General features: G+C 43.6%; 1 protein-coding gene across 1 annotated transcript in view; it reads right to left on the bottom strand.

Moving 5' to 3' along the window:
- Positions 1-2880: 2880 nt before the first annotated feature.
- LOC132765252 (zinc finger protein 585A-like) overlaps positions 2881-14696 on the bottom strand; it is a 34904-nt gene continuing 23088 nt past the window's right edge. Inside the window, exons 8-14 of the mRNA XM_067464747.1 lie at positions 12341-12448; positions 11541-11633; positions 11297-11404; positions 10953-11045; positions 8230-8313; positions 7287-7388; positions 2881-5433 (exon numbers count right to left, since the gene is read on the bottom strand). Of these exons, the coding sequence (XP_067320848.1) occupies positions 4064-5433; positions 7287-7388; positions 8230-8313; positions 10953-11045; positions 11297-11404; positions 11541-11633; positions 12341-12448 (1958 nt within the window). The 3' untranslated portion in view covers positions 2881-4063. The remainder of the gene's footprint in view (positions 5434-7286; positions 7389-8229; positions 8314-10952; positions 11046-11296; positions 11405-11540; positions 11634-12340; positions 12449-14696) is intronic.

Here is a 14696-nt window from a genome sequence, read left to right as displayed (position 1 = left end):
CATATAATCCGGTTCAGTGGGGATTTTAATATAATCCGGTTCAATTGGGATTTTTAGGCAGCTGTGTGGAAGGACCCCCAGTTTGACACCACTTTTCACTGCCAGAGCTCCATGATATGGGGTCCTGGGAGTTCTAGTTATTACAAGGTCTCCAGCCTGCTCTGCCAAAGAGATGCTGGGACCTCGCCAAACTACAGATCCCAGGGTTCCATAGCATTGAGTGAAGGCAGTTCCAAGTGAGGTCAGACTGCATTCATTAAACAGTGTAGACACAGGTAGGTGCCGGTTGGCTGCAGAGCATATCTCATAGAATCATAGAATCAAAGAGTTGGAAGAGACCTCCTGGGCCATCCAGTCCAACCCCATTCTGCCAAGAAGCAGGAATATTGCATTCAAATCACCCCTGACAAATGGCCATCCAGCCTTTTGTCAGGGGTGATTTGAATGCAATATTCCTGCTTCTACTGTAACATTAGAAGTTCTTCCCAAACTTTCCCAAGTTTGTGTTGCAGCCAACACATTTGTTGTTGGTTGGAGCACCATTACCTTCCCGCCAGAGTGGTACCTATTGATCTACTCACATTTACATGTTTTTGAACTGCTAGGTGGCAAAAGTTGATGCTGATAGCAGAAGCTCACGCCACTTCCCGGATTTGAACCTGTGACCTCTTAATCAAGCTCAGCAGTTTAACCCACTGCACACCGGGGGGGGGGGGGGCACGCTCCATAGATGATGTTATTGTTCATTTGTTCAGTTGTCTCCGACTTCGTGACCTCATGGACCAGTCCATGCCAGAGCTCCCTGTCGGCCGTCACCACCCCCAGCTCCTTCAAGGTCAGTAAGGTCCATACACACACACACACACACACACACACATACACACACATATTCTTCTTGGTGTCTTGATTTGATATTCTAGGATTATTCTGGGCGGTGATTCGGAAATTTGCCCTAGGTAGACCACATCAGCTCTAGTATTTACATATGGTTATCATAATTTTCTCTGGGCAAGCATATGGCAACTGGTAATAATAATAATAATAATAATAATAATAATAATAATCTTTATTTATACCCCGCCACCATCTCCCCCAAAGGGGACATGGAGCGGCTTATGTGGGGCCAAGCCCAAACAACAAATTACAATGCAAAAATACAAATTGCAATAAAATAAACAACATAACAATAAAGTATAAAACATCAAAGCGTATGAACAATATACACAAAACATAGAAACCAAACATAATGACAGAGAGCGGGCCGCATCTACATAAAATGGGTTGTTGTAGGTTTTCCGGGCTCTATGGCCATGTTCTAGAGGCATTTTCTCCTGATGTTTCGCCTGCATCTATGGCAAGCATCCTCAGAGGTAAACCTCACTACCTCTGAGGATGCTTGCCATAGATGCAGGCGAAACGTCAGGAGAAAATGCCTCTAGAACATGGCCATATAGCCCGGAAAACCTACAACAACCCAGTGATTCCGGCCCAATGAAAGCCTTCGACAATACATTGTACATAAAATGATTTAAAAACTCAGGGTGAGATAAAGGGGAAGAATTGTTTGTAAGGGAGAACTCATAGAGAGACAGAGAAATAAACAAACCTTCGTACGGTGGGGCGGGGGGAGAACTCTTGGGCAAGAACAATGAGGGAGCAATAGCATAAAATGATGTGGCTACTCTCCAAAAGTGCAACAGCAGAGCCAGGTCTTGAGACTCTTTTTAAAGATTTCTAAAGTAGAGGCTTTCCTAATCTCTCTGGGCAATGAGTTCCAGAGTCGGGGGGCCACAGAGGAAAAGGCTCTCTCCCTTGTACCCACAAGGTGAGACTGAGAAACTGGTAAGGGCGAAAGGAGGGCCTCCCCCGAGGATCGAAGAGTTCGGGCTGGTTCATGGAGAGAGATACAGTCAGGAAGGTAGGTGGATCCCAAACCGTTTAGAGCTTACCTTGAATAGGGACCGGAAGATGAACGGTAGCCAATGGTACCGTTCGGTATCATTGGTACCGTTCGGTAACGGTAAACAGGTACATGGCATATGTTCTTTATCTCAAAAACTAGAACAGACAGGGGAAAACTAGTACCATTTTTGGAATCAGCACTTTATTTTGCTGTATTGTATCTTTGGGCGTGGCCTCATGTTAACCGACCCGAGACCCCTTCGGGGAGATGGTGGCAGGGTATAAATAAATTTGATGATGATGATTATTATTATTATTATTATTAAATATACCCAGAAACAAGACTAACATATCATAGAATCAAAGAGTTGAAAGAGACCTCATGGGCCATCCAGTCCAACCCCCTGCCAAGAAGCAGGAATATTGCATTCAAATCACCCCTGACAGATGGCCATCCAGCCTCTGTTTAAAAGCTTCCAAAGAAGGAGTCTCCACCACACTCCGGGGCAGAGAGTTCCACTGCTGAATGGCTCTCACAGTCAGGAAGTTCTTCCTCATGTTCAGATGGAATCTCCTCTCTTGTAGTTTGAAGCCATTGTTCCGCATCCTAGTCTCCAGGGAAGCAGAAAACAAGCTTGTTCCCTCCTCCCTGTGGCTTCCTCTCACATATTTATACATGGCTATCATATCTCCCCTCAGCCTTCTCTTCTTCAGGCTAAACATGCCCAGCTCCTTAAGCCGCTCCTCATAGGGCTTGTTCTCCAGATCATTTTAGTCGCTCTCCTCTGGACACATTCCAGCTTGTCAATATCTCTCCTGAATTGTGGTGCCCAGAATTGGACACACTATTCCAGGTGTGGTCTAACCAAAGCAGAATAGAGGGGTAGCATTACTTCCCTAGATCTAGACACTATGCTCCTATTGATGCAGGCACCAAAATGTGTGTTGCCCAATGAAATCATTTATCCACACATTCCACACATTCAAAGCATTTATTTCTGATGAGATTTTTAAATATTATAAACCAAGAAAGCATCTCTCAAGCTCAAGAGTCCAGGTGAGGTTTTTGGACCTGAGAAGATATGCTGGTTGATTATCCAATTTGAGTGGCAGTCAAAATATTTTTCACACTAATCGTATTATTCTTGATGTTCTTGCAGTTTACAGCATATAGCAATCTTATTTTTTACTCTGGATAGAAAAATACTGCCTGATCATTGAGTTGCAAGAAACTTTTCCCTAGGTTCCTTACATTTCTCGCAAGTCCTCTTGCAGTATACTGTAAAACATTTTCTCCAATTAAGGCAGTTCATGTTCTTGGGACTCTCAGGTGAACACAAGGCCAGATCTCCAAACATGTTCTATATTATTGGTATGTCTATAGTTTCTTCTCCCAGTTGGACTCTCTGGCAGCTCATAACACTAGATGTATGGACAAAATATCTCCCATTACTGGTACGTTCTATTATCTTTCCTTCATGGAGTGCATCTACACTGAATGTAGCATGACAACTCTTAGACAGCCTCAGCTCCATGCTATGAAATCCTCGGGATTGTCATTTGGCTAGGCCTCTGTCTACACTGCCATATAAGATCCAGATTATTTCCTTTGAACTGGATTATATGGCAGTGTAGACTCATATAATCCACTTCAAAGAAGATAATCTGCATTATCTGTTCTGATAATCTGGATTATATGGCAGTGTAGTTCCAGCCTAGGTCTTAGCCATCTCTACCAAAGAATCTCTACCAAAGGGTGGCCAAACTATAATTCCCAGGATTCCACAGCATTAAGCAATGTCAGTTACAGGAGTGTCAAACTCCCTTCATTCTACAATATAGATGCAACCTTGGACTCCTTTGTGATGTGCGATCAAAACATTTCTAACACACTTATAGCAAGTCCTCCCACACTATACAGTTTCAGGTGGTTGAGAGAAATCTTTTTTTCCAATTAAATCACCAAAAAGACAAGTGTTCTTGAGGCTCATGGGTGGATCACATCAGGTCTCCAAATAAACATTTCCCATAATACTGGCATTTCTATAGTTTCCGCCCGTGGTTGGACTCTTGGTTGATCGTAACATCATGCACATGAACAAAACATCTCCCATTCCAGGTGCCATACTATTATTTTTTCCTTTGTGGACTTTCTTGTAACTCATGATCCAAACATTTCCAACACGCTTGGTAATGGAATGATTTCTCTCCCATTTGGGCTCGATGGTGCTTCATTTGGATTGTCTTCCATTTGGACGTTCTGGAGGTTCTCAAAGTCTGAACCTGTCTGGAAGTCTGCAAGGTCCGAACTGTAATCGAAACACGGGAATTTAAATGGTTTCTCTCCGGTGTGCACCCGCTGGTGCCTCATAAGGTGTGCGTTTTGAACAAAGCACTTCCCACATTGCTGGCATTTGTAGGGCTTCTCTCCAGTGTGGATTCTTCGGTGGTTCACAAGGTGTATGTTCTGACCAAAGCATTTCCCGCACTCCTGGCACTTGTAGGCTTTTTCTCCTCTGTGGGCTCTCTGGTGCTTCACAAGTGGCGAACTCTGAGCGAAACACTTCCCACACTCCTGGCACCTGTATGGTTTCTCCCCTGTGTGGACCCTCTGATGCTTCACCAGCTCTGTCTTCTGACAAAAGCATTTCCCACACTCCTGGCACAGGTAGGGTTTCTCCCCTGTGTGGATTTTCTGATGCCTTATGAGCTGTGAATTACGAGCGAAGGATTTCCCGCATTCCTCGCACTCGTAGGGTTTCTCACCTGTGTGGACTCGCTGGTGGCCTACGAGGTGCGCATTCTGAGCAAAGCATTTCCCACACTCCTGGCATCTGTATGCTTTCTCTCCTGTGTGAACCGTCTGGTGCTTGGCGAGCTGCGAGTTGCGAGCAAAACATTTCCCACACTCCTGGCACTGGTATGGTTTCTCTCCCGTGTGGACAGTCTGGTGCATCGCAAGGTGTGAATGGCAAGTGAAACACTTGCCACACTCCTGGCACTGGTATGGTTTTTCCCCTGTGTGAATGCGCTGATGCATCACAAGGTGCGAACTACAAGAAAAACACTTCTCGCACTCCCGGCATTTGTACGGTCTCTCGCCGGTGTGGATTCTTTGGTGGCTGACCAGGGTTGAGCCATTAGCAAAACATTTCCCGCACTCCATGCATTTGTACGGTTTTTCTCCCGTGTGGACTCGTTCGTGGATCAGAAGATGTGAATTGTAAGCAAAAGATTTTCCACAATCCTGACATTTGAACGGTTTCTCTCCGAGGTGAATTCGCTGAGGGGTCACAAGCTCTGAACTGCCAGAAAGTGCTTCATATTTTCGGTATTTTTTCCCTGTGTGGATACTCTCTTGAAGCAAAAATGCCCCCTCTTGTGCAAAATCTTTCCCACACATGATGCACTTTGTGTCCTCCCTGGTATGGCTTTCCTTCCCAATGAGGATTTGCTTGTGGTTTTCAAGATCCAATGTTTGCGAAAAAGACATCCAACACTGAGCACAGGTATTCATTTTCTTCCAGTTATCTGCAGAGGAAAAGAACAACATTAAATCCCAAACATGTGAGAGAAGGCATCCTAGGGACCAGAAAAGGGACAGAATAAACTAGGAAAGTTCTTAGATACAGTAAATACCGAGTCTTACTATTCCTTTCTTTGATTTGGACATTGTACTTCTGTGGATGCCATCTAGAATTGCACAGACATTTTCTGCTATCTCCGTAGGGTGAGACACTCTAATTGGTCATCTCCTCAAATAGCCATGTGAAATGCTCATGCATTCTGACTTTTTAGGTGGCGATATAAGCTACTGATAGGTAAAGTAATTAATTTGTTTTTAAAACAAAATAATACTTAGTTAATCCCTATTTTCCAGGGTCAAGGTCATCTTAGCAATTGTTTATCATCATCATCATCATTTTATCATTATTTATAAAGCTAAAAGTTTCCCCTTGACAGTACGTTAGTTGTGTCAGACTCTGGGGGGTGGTGCTCATCTCCATTTCTAGGCCAAAGAGCCGGCATTGACCTTAGACGTCTCCAATGTCATGTGGCCGGCATGACTGCCTGGAGTGCTGGTACCTTCTCACCAAAGCGGTACCTATTGATCTACTCACATTTGCATGTTTTCGAACTGCTACGTTGGCAGAAATTGGGGCTAGCAGAAGGAGCTCACCCCGCTCCCCGGATTCAAACCGCTGACCTTTTGGTTTAACCAGCTGCACCACTGGTAGCTCCATCATTATTTATAAAGTAAAAGTAAAAGTTTCCCCTTGAAATTAAGTCTACTCGTGTCTAACTCTGGGGTGTGGTGCACATCTCCATTTCTAAGCCGAAGAGCCGGCATTGTTCGTAAACACCTCCAAAGTCATGTGGCCAGCATGTCTGCATGGAGTGCCATTACCTTCCCCTATTGATTTACTCACATTTGCAAATTGATTTACTCACGTTTTCAAACTGCTCATTGGGCTTCCAACTGAGTACCGTGGTCTGTATAAGATTCTAGTTAAGACCTTTAAAACTCTTTATGGCCAGGGTCCATCGTACCTTAGGGACCGCCTCTCCTTCTCCCATCATCAGAGGTCGCAACGACCAGCCCAACGTGACTTACTCCATATACGGGGTCCTAGAGAAGTGCACTTGGAAAGGATCAGACGCAGGGCTTTTTCTATTTCTGCCCCTGCCTTGTGGAATCCCTTGCCACCCTATATGAGAGCCATGCGTGACTTAGGGCCTTTTACTCTCGCACTTAAGACCTGGCTTTTTACTAGAGCATTCGATCTCTGTTAATTTTTAATTTTTGTATGTATGTATTTTATCTTTTATAATTTAGCTGTAAATCGCCTAGAGCATTCTCGGATGGAGGGCGATTAATATTAGATGATGATGATGATGATTTATACTCATGTATAAATCAAGAAATTTTAGTAAAAAATCATGCCAAAAATTGGGTCGACTTATCCATGGGTCAATGGTTATTCTGTTGAGTATCCCTTGTCTGAAATGCTTGTGATCAGAAGTATTGGATTTCAGATTTTTAAAATTTGTTTCATTTATTTATTTAGATTTTGGAAAATTTATATTTGCATACATGTACCTAATGAGTTATCCTGTAGATGGGGCCAAAGTCTAATCATGAAATTCAATTATGTTTCATACACATCTTATACACATCACATGAAGCTAATTTTATACAAAATTTGTGTATGAATTTGTGTACATTGAACCACCAGGAAGAAAAGATGTTACTATCTCAGCCATCTATTTTGGAAAACTTTGAGTTTTGGCATACTTTGGAATTCCAAATAAGGGATGTTCAACCTGTTGAGATGCAAGGCCCACAATACACAATTCACCGGTTATATGAACCACTCTCTCACCTGATTGATCTGCAGCAATGGTGGGACTTTCCTCAGATCCCTGGTGATTTACAACACCCAAATTCTCTTCTTCCTCTTGCTTTACGATAACATCAGGAAAGCCTGAATTGGAAAAAACAGCCACTTACTACCACTGGATTCAGGTAATGGACAAAACTAAACTAAACAAAAAAAACCTCACAACCTCTGAGGATGCTTGCCACAGATGCAGGCGAAACGTCAGGAGAGAATGCTTCCAGAATATGGCCATACAACCCAAAAAACCTACAACCCAGTGATTCCAGCCATGAAAGCCTTCGACAATACAAAAAAAATCCCAAAAAGCTTCACTTGAAATGCCTCAAAAAGGATAGTGGCTGGGAGAATAATACTGAGGCTTGAATAAATTAACCAATGTAGTAATAGCTTTTCATCACCTTTATCTGTATCACTCAAGGTGATGTGCAAATTCAAACAAGCAAACTACAGGCATATCATAATTAACAAGGCCTCTGACAGTGAAGTCCTTTTCCCACAATCTTGCCCAGACTCAGGTTTCCCCCTTATCCTCTGCTTAGCTGAAAGCCTTTTAGCAGCATCGGGACTGAAAGGATGGAAAAGGAGAGCTGGAGAAACATAAAGACATTTAGTGTCAATTTGCAATGGAGTAAATAATGCAAAACGTGGGCTAGACAATGCTACTGTCAGGTGGATTAGAAATTGACTGACTGGCCGAACCCAAAAGGTGCTGACCAATGGCTCCTCTTCATCCTGGGGAGAAGTGACCAGTGGGATGTCACAGGGTTCTGTCCTGGGTCTAGTGTTGTTCAATATTTTTATCAATTGCTTGCTTATCAAATCTATAGATGACACCAGGGCCTAGGAGCAGTCACTAGGAAGCTCCTGACATAATAGGGTCCTGCGAATAGTCTTGTGGACCTCCAGCCATACGTGGCATTCTCACCTGACTGATCAATACCTGGGTATTCTTCCGACCTGTGGCTGCAGAGCTCCTCTCCCTCTTCCTTTATTACAAGGTCAGGGAATCCTAAAACGAACAAACAAAGCACTAAGAGATCTGAAGAGTTGGAAGCAAATTATAGGGAGCATACAACACCCCTTTTAAAACAGCTTCACTGGCTGCCAATAAGTTGCCAAGCCAAATTCAAGGTGCAGGTTATGACCTATAAAGCCCTAAATGGTTTGGGCCCGGCCTATCTTCGAGATCGCATCTCCCTCTATGAACCAGCGCGAACTTTTAAGATTTCCCAGGGAAGCCCTCCACTCACTCCCACCACCGTCACAAGCACGGTTGGTGGGGACGAGAGAGAGGGCCTTCTCGGTGGTGGCTCCCCACCTCTGGAACGCCCTACCTAGAGAAATAAGACAGGTCCCATCCCTCCCTTCTTTTCGTAAGAGCTTGAAGACTTGGTGGTTTAAACAAGCCTTTGAGAATGACTAGTTCTAGCTCAGCCCCAGATATTGTTGAATATGGCCATATTTTTTTCTACCAATTACCCAGGTCACTTCCTCCTATTAGGCTCCAGAAATGAACTGCCATAGACTGTTCCTATTATTCTTGTTGCCTGCTATAGCATTGCACCTAATTTCCTGGCCCCTCTAGAAATTGCACTAGCTTCGGCCAGGCCTTTTTAAATTGCCTTGAACAGGCAGGATTGTTTGAAATATATATGTAGTGTTGTTATTTTTTATCCTTATATTGTTTTGTTAATTTTCTGTTTATGTTGTTTACTCTGTATGCATTCATGATGTCACTTGGAATCTGCTCGGAGTCCTCTCGGGGAGATAGAGCGGTATATAAATAAAGTTTTGTTGTTTGAGCAAAAATATCCTCAATTTAATTGGAGAATGAAATAAATTTTCATACCAAGCATTTCTAAAATCCACAGTTGTCACATGTTCTTTTGCAAAATAAATTCGCTCTTAGAGAAAAGAGTAGGGACAAAAAGGGGGTGTATCTCTTCAATTGCTGTCTTTTGTGATACTGTTGCGCATCATTGAAATACAATAACCCCTCTCCAAATCTTTAGATTGATTTTTTCCCCTCGCACACACATGGTGGATATTTGTTGTAAAAGTCCATAATGTGTTTCCTATAGAAATTAAAGAGAAGCATGGATTGAAATACAATAACTACAAGTCATGCTCCCCCTCTAGCCTGCCTTGGTCAGACCACACCTGGAATCACACTGTCCAATTCCAATTAAAGGGAGATGTTAACAAGCTGGAATGTGTCCAGGAAAGGGTGACTAAAATGATCAAGGGTTTGGAGAACAAGCTCTATGAGGAGCAGCTTAAAGAGTTGGCCATGTTTAGCCTACAGAAGAGAAGTCTGAGAGGAGACATGATGAGGGCCACGTATCAAGATGTGAGGGGAAATCATAGGAAGCAGGCTTGTTTTCCGCTGCCCTGGAGACTACAACACGGAACAATGGCTTCAAGCTACAGGAAAGGAGATTCCACCTGAACATTAGAAATAACTTCCTAACTGTGAGAACTGTTCAGCAGTGGAACTCTCTGCCCCGGAGTGTGGTGGAGGCTCCTTCTATGGAGGCTTTGAAACAGAGGCTGGATGGCCATCTGTCGGGTTGGACTGGATGACCCATGAGGTCTCTTCCAACTCTATGATTCTATGGTTAAACAGGGGATACACAGTATCCACAGGGGTACATTTCCAGGCTTCCACACATATTATTAAATGGCTGTGATGCCGATAGGCACACTTTCATCATGTCCATAGTCCCATTGCCACCATTTGGTAATATGGGATATGCTGATTCTCAAGTAGTAGGAACAAATGACCTGGATGTTGCAGATCTGTGGCTCCCGTTGTATATTATTTATTTTATTGATTTACGAAATTTATATGCTACCCTTCTCACCCTGAAGGGGACTCAGAGCTCATAACTTCATGTTTTTAAAAATACAGGCCCATTTCTTGTCAGGTTAAACTTTAAAACGTTTCAGTTTGTAACTGTAACTTATAGTCTTTATCAGTCTCTTCAAAACTATATTGTTCTGTACAGCTCTGTTCCATAACAATCTACTTCCAAGGGACAAGTTTCAGCAGTTGTCTAACTTCACTGGTTTATGTACTTAAGCTGATTCAAACTCAACTGGTTTCTAACTTCCTACGTTGACATCTGATGGAAAAACTGACTCGAGCCTCAAATGTCATTCCCCAACTGTCATCCTTTTTAAACTGCATTATCCACAGTCACATGATCTGCAGCCCCTCCCACTGCCTCAAGTACATAGAGTTAAGGAAACTGCAAACCAAAGAAGACATACACCTCAGGAAATAAAATAACACATTATAAACAGACATAACACTAAATAGTGGAGGCTTGAGAAGGCTGTTATCTCCAATACTCACTGCAGTGCTAGTGAGAACACAATAATTAAATTTGCATAAGTCAAACCCACTAATGTGGAGGGGCAACTGAATATAAATATACCACACTATGTTTCCTCTTTAGCTGCCATCCAACATCACGTGGAACCCTGGGGTTTGAAGTTTTGGGATATTTAGAATTCTCAGCCAGAAATCTCTAGTGGTTTCCCAAATTACAAACTCCGGGATTGCACAGGACTCGTAAAATGGGGGCATAGTATTATAATTGTGTTATCTGAGAGTCCCAGAGGTAAATAGCACATTGACTTCACCTGAGCTCATATCTGCAAACGTCTTGGATTCCTGCTTGTATAGGCCACATGGATCCTCTTCTTGTTCTAGCTTAACCATCACGTCAGAAAAACCTGAATAGATAAAGAGGCAAGAAATGGGGTTTAGATTACGGACAGTTTGGTTTTCCGGTCAAGATAAGAGGGGAAATTGCCTGGCTTTCATACAGAAGCAGGAATGCAAGACTTTGGGGTCCCAAGATGTTATGGGCTGTAACTCCTATTACCATCGCCATGCGCTCTGGTGCCTGATGAGGTTTGCAGTCCAATATCATAATCTTCCAGTCCTAATCTTGGGCTGAGTGTATCAGATTTGTTTATCTCACCTGGATTGGACTGTGATGCAATGTCTACTTTCTCCAAGGCAAGCTGATCTGGAAAGCCAGGTTTTTGCTCAGGCCAGGAGATCAAATCAGGCTGGACAAGTGGAAACTCTGCTCGGAGGAAAAGAGATAGAGAAGATGAACTTAGTGGAAGGATCAGTGGTACTGCGCTAGCTAATAAGAAATGCACATTTATGGTTTTAAATGCCAATTAAATAGAAAAGCTCTTAATTGCTCTGTAGGTCACCTGAGCTGGTCTCTGGGAAGGACTCCAAATCACTCCGAGGGAGGCGACATGATGCCTCTTCTTGTTCCATCTTGATTCTCATAGCTTCGAACCCTGGTCAGCAGAAAGTGGTGAGAAAATGAGGTTCTCGAGGACAAACCTAACTCCTGGCCCAGAAAGACAAAGGACAGCTGCATTCAGTGTAAAGCTCTAGACCAATGAGTCTCCAAGAACAGTCTTTCTAATGTTTTAGACTTCAGTTCCCAGAAGCCTCAACTGTCTTGGCAAAATAATCAGGGATTCTGGGAGCTGAAGTCCAAAACACATAGAAGACCAGAGTATGGGCAACACTACTGTAGACCTAGAACCTCATCAACCAAAGCATCTATCCAGTTTAAATCCTGTGGTTGCCTCCCATAGAATGCTTTGAACTGGGTTATTTGAGTCCACACTCAGATAATGTGGGATTTTCTGCCTTGGTATTGTGGGATATAAAGCTGTGTGGAAGGGCCCTAGGTTTTATAGTTTAGGGAGGAGCCTTCAAACTGCTAAGCCGGAGAGGTCCTGGGGCTCACTAAACTACAAACCCCAGAACTCTGCAAGAGGTAGCCACAGGATTTAAAATCGGATATATGCTCTTGTATGATGAAGTCTCAAGAGTGGAGAAGATTCACCCCCACCGTAATATTGTTGAACTGCAAGTCCCATCATATCTTGCTACTGGGAGATAAAGTCCAGCAACATTAGGATGACCACAACTTCCATTCATCTTACTTACTAGCAATATGGAACTTTTACAGCACCCAGATTTGTTGTATCACCTTTTTTGGCCTGTGAGGCAAAATCCATTTTTTCCAAGATGGGCTGGTCTGAAAACCAAGGGTCCTGCTCAAGCCAGGAGACCAAATCAGGCTTGAAAAATGGGGTTCCTGCTCAAAAATACATACAGAGAGGAGAAAGAGAAAGAGTTTGAATTATACAAAGGATCTGATGTATGCTGCTATTTGCCATTCAGATTCATAGAGTTGAAAGAAACCCTGAGGATCATCAAGAGGAATATAGTGTCTAGATCAAGGGAAGTCATAGTCCCACTCTATTCTGGTTTGGATCTCACCTGGAATGACACTGTGCCCATTTCTGGGCACCACAATTCAAGGATATTGACAATCTGGAAGGTGTCTGGAGGAGGCGACCAAAACAATAAAAGGTGTGGAAGCCAAAGAGTGACCTAGGTGTAAACATGATAGCCATGTTTAAATATTTGAAAGGATGTCATATTAAAGCTAGGGAAAACTTGTCTTCTCCGAGAGTAGGACTGGATCTACAGGAAAAGAGATTCCACTTAAATATTGGGGAAATTTTCCTGATGGTGAAAGCTGTTCAACAGTGAAAAATGCTGCCTAAGAAGGTGGTAGAGTCTCCTTCTCCGGAGGCTGGATAGCCATCATTTGGGAGTACTTTGAATGTGTATTCTTGCACAGCAGAGCAAAGTTGGACTCAAGGGTCATAGAATCATAGAGTTGGAAGAGACCTTGTGGGCCATCCAGTCCAACCCCCACCAAGAAGCAGGAAAATCACATTCAAAACACTCCTGACAGATGGCCATCCAGCCTCTGTTTAAAAGTCCCCAAAGAAGGAGCCTCACCACACTCCAGGGCTCTCACCATTAGGAAGTTCTTTGTCATGTTCAGGTGGAATCTCCTTTCCTGTGGTTTGAAGCCATTGTTCCATTGTGTCCTAGTCTCCAGGGCAGCAGAAAACAAGCTTTCTCCCACCTCCCTATGACTTCCCCTCACAGATTTATACATGGCCCTCATCAGGTCTCCTCTCAGCTTTCTCTTTGTGATCCTTGTGATCTCTTCCAACTCTATGTTTCTATTAAAAGAAATAAAAGGGATCCTTACCTAAGAAGCCACATCATCATAATTCTTTCGTATAACTTCCTGGTCCAAAGCTCTCCGATTCCAATCCAACAGAGCCCTCAGCTCTTCGTGAAGAACACAGCAACATCCTCAAAGGTTACTGCATCCTGGCCAAAAGGGAAAGAGAAAAAAACCTAAACCATGTTCCACTTTTCCTCCCATCTGGCAATCCTTCAAAGGCATGTCAAGATTGTTCAATGTGATTGGAGACCATGACCAAAGTGGAGAAGTGAACAGAAGGTGTTAAAGTGACCAGCCCTAGCTCGATGATAATGCACATACTATTCAGTGCATGACATCTTAAACCCTTGTGCCAGCAGTACTGAAGACTGACAGGTCGGAGGTTCAAATCCGGAGAGAGTGTGGATGAGCTCCCTCTGTCAGCTCCAGATCCCCATGCGGGGACGGTGTGGCTAGCTTTGGGTTCTAAACAGCTTTGCTCAATTTGCTCTATCATAGAATCATAGAGTTAGAAGAGACCTCATGGGCCATCTAGTCCAACCCCCTTCTGCTATGCAGGAAAAGCACGATCAAAGTACATCTGACAGATGACCATCCAGCCTCTGTTTAAAAGCTTCCAAGGAAGGAGCTTCCACCACACTCCAAGGTAGAGCGTTCCACTGTGAACAACTCTTCTTATGGTCAGAAAGTTCTTCCTCATGCTCAGGTGGAATCTCCTTTTCTGTCATTTAAACCCATTGCTCCACCGAGTCCTAGTCTCCAGGTAAGCGAAAAACAAGCCTGCTCCCTCTTCTTTATGACATCCCTTCAAATATTTATGCATGGTCCTTCTCCTGCTCAAACCACAACTTCTTGGGCTAGACCTCCTTTCATTCTTATATTGAGGAAGATCAAGTGCAGCCCATTTTCCAAGAAAACTTGCATGCCTGTCACCTCCAATAGCCTGCCACTGGCAGTGGCAAGCTAAAACCCCAAACCTCAATCAATGGCTGATACGAAATGAGAGACTCCCCCCTGGGCAGACAGAAGACTGGGCGACTTGGAAGGTGCTGAACAGACTGCACTCTGGCACCATGAGATGCAGAGCTTAAGAAATGGGGCCACAAAGTGGAATCCACAACATGCGAGTGTGGAGAAGAGCAAACTACAGACCACCTGCTGCAATGCAACCTGAGCCCTGCCACATGCACAATGGAGGACCTTCTTGCAGCAACACCAGAGGCACTCCAAGTGGCCAGATACTGGTCCAAGGACATTTCATCAACTACCAAGCTTGCAAACTTTGTGTTTGCTT

This window comes from Anolis sagrei, chromosome 2 (genome assembly GCF_037176765.1).
Source record: "Anolis sagrei isolate rAnoSag1 chromosome 2, rAnoSag1.mat, whole genome shotgun sequence".
NCBI lineage: Eukaryota > Metazoa > Chordata > Lepidosauria > Squamata > Dactyloidae > Anolis > Anolis sagrei.
The sequence above is the reverse complement of the archived record's forward strand: the minus strand, read 5'-3'. Positions and strand labels throughout refer to the sequence as shown.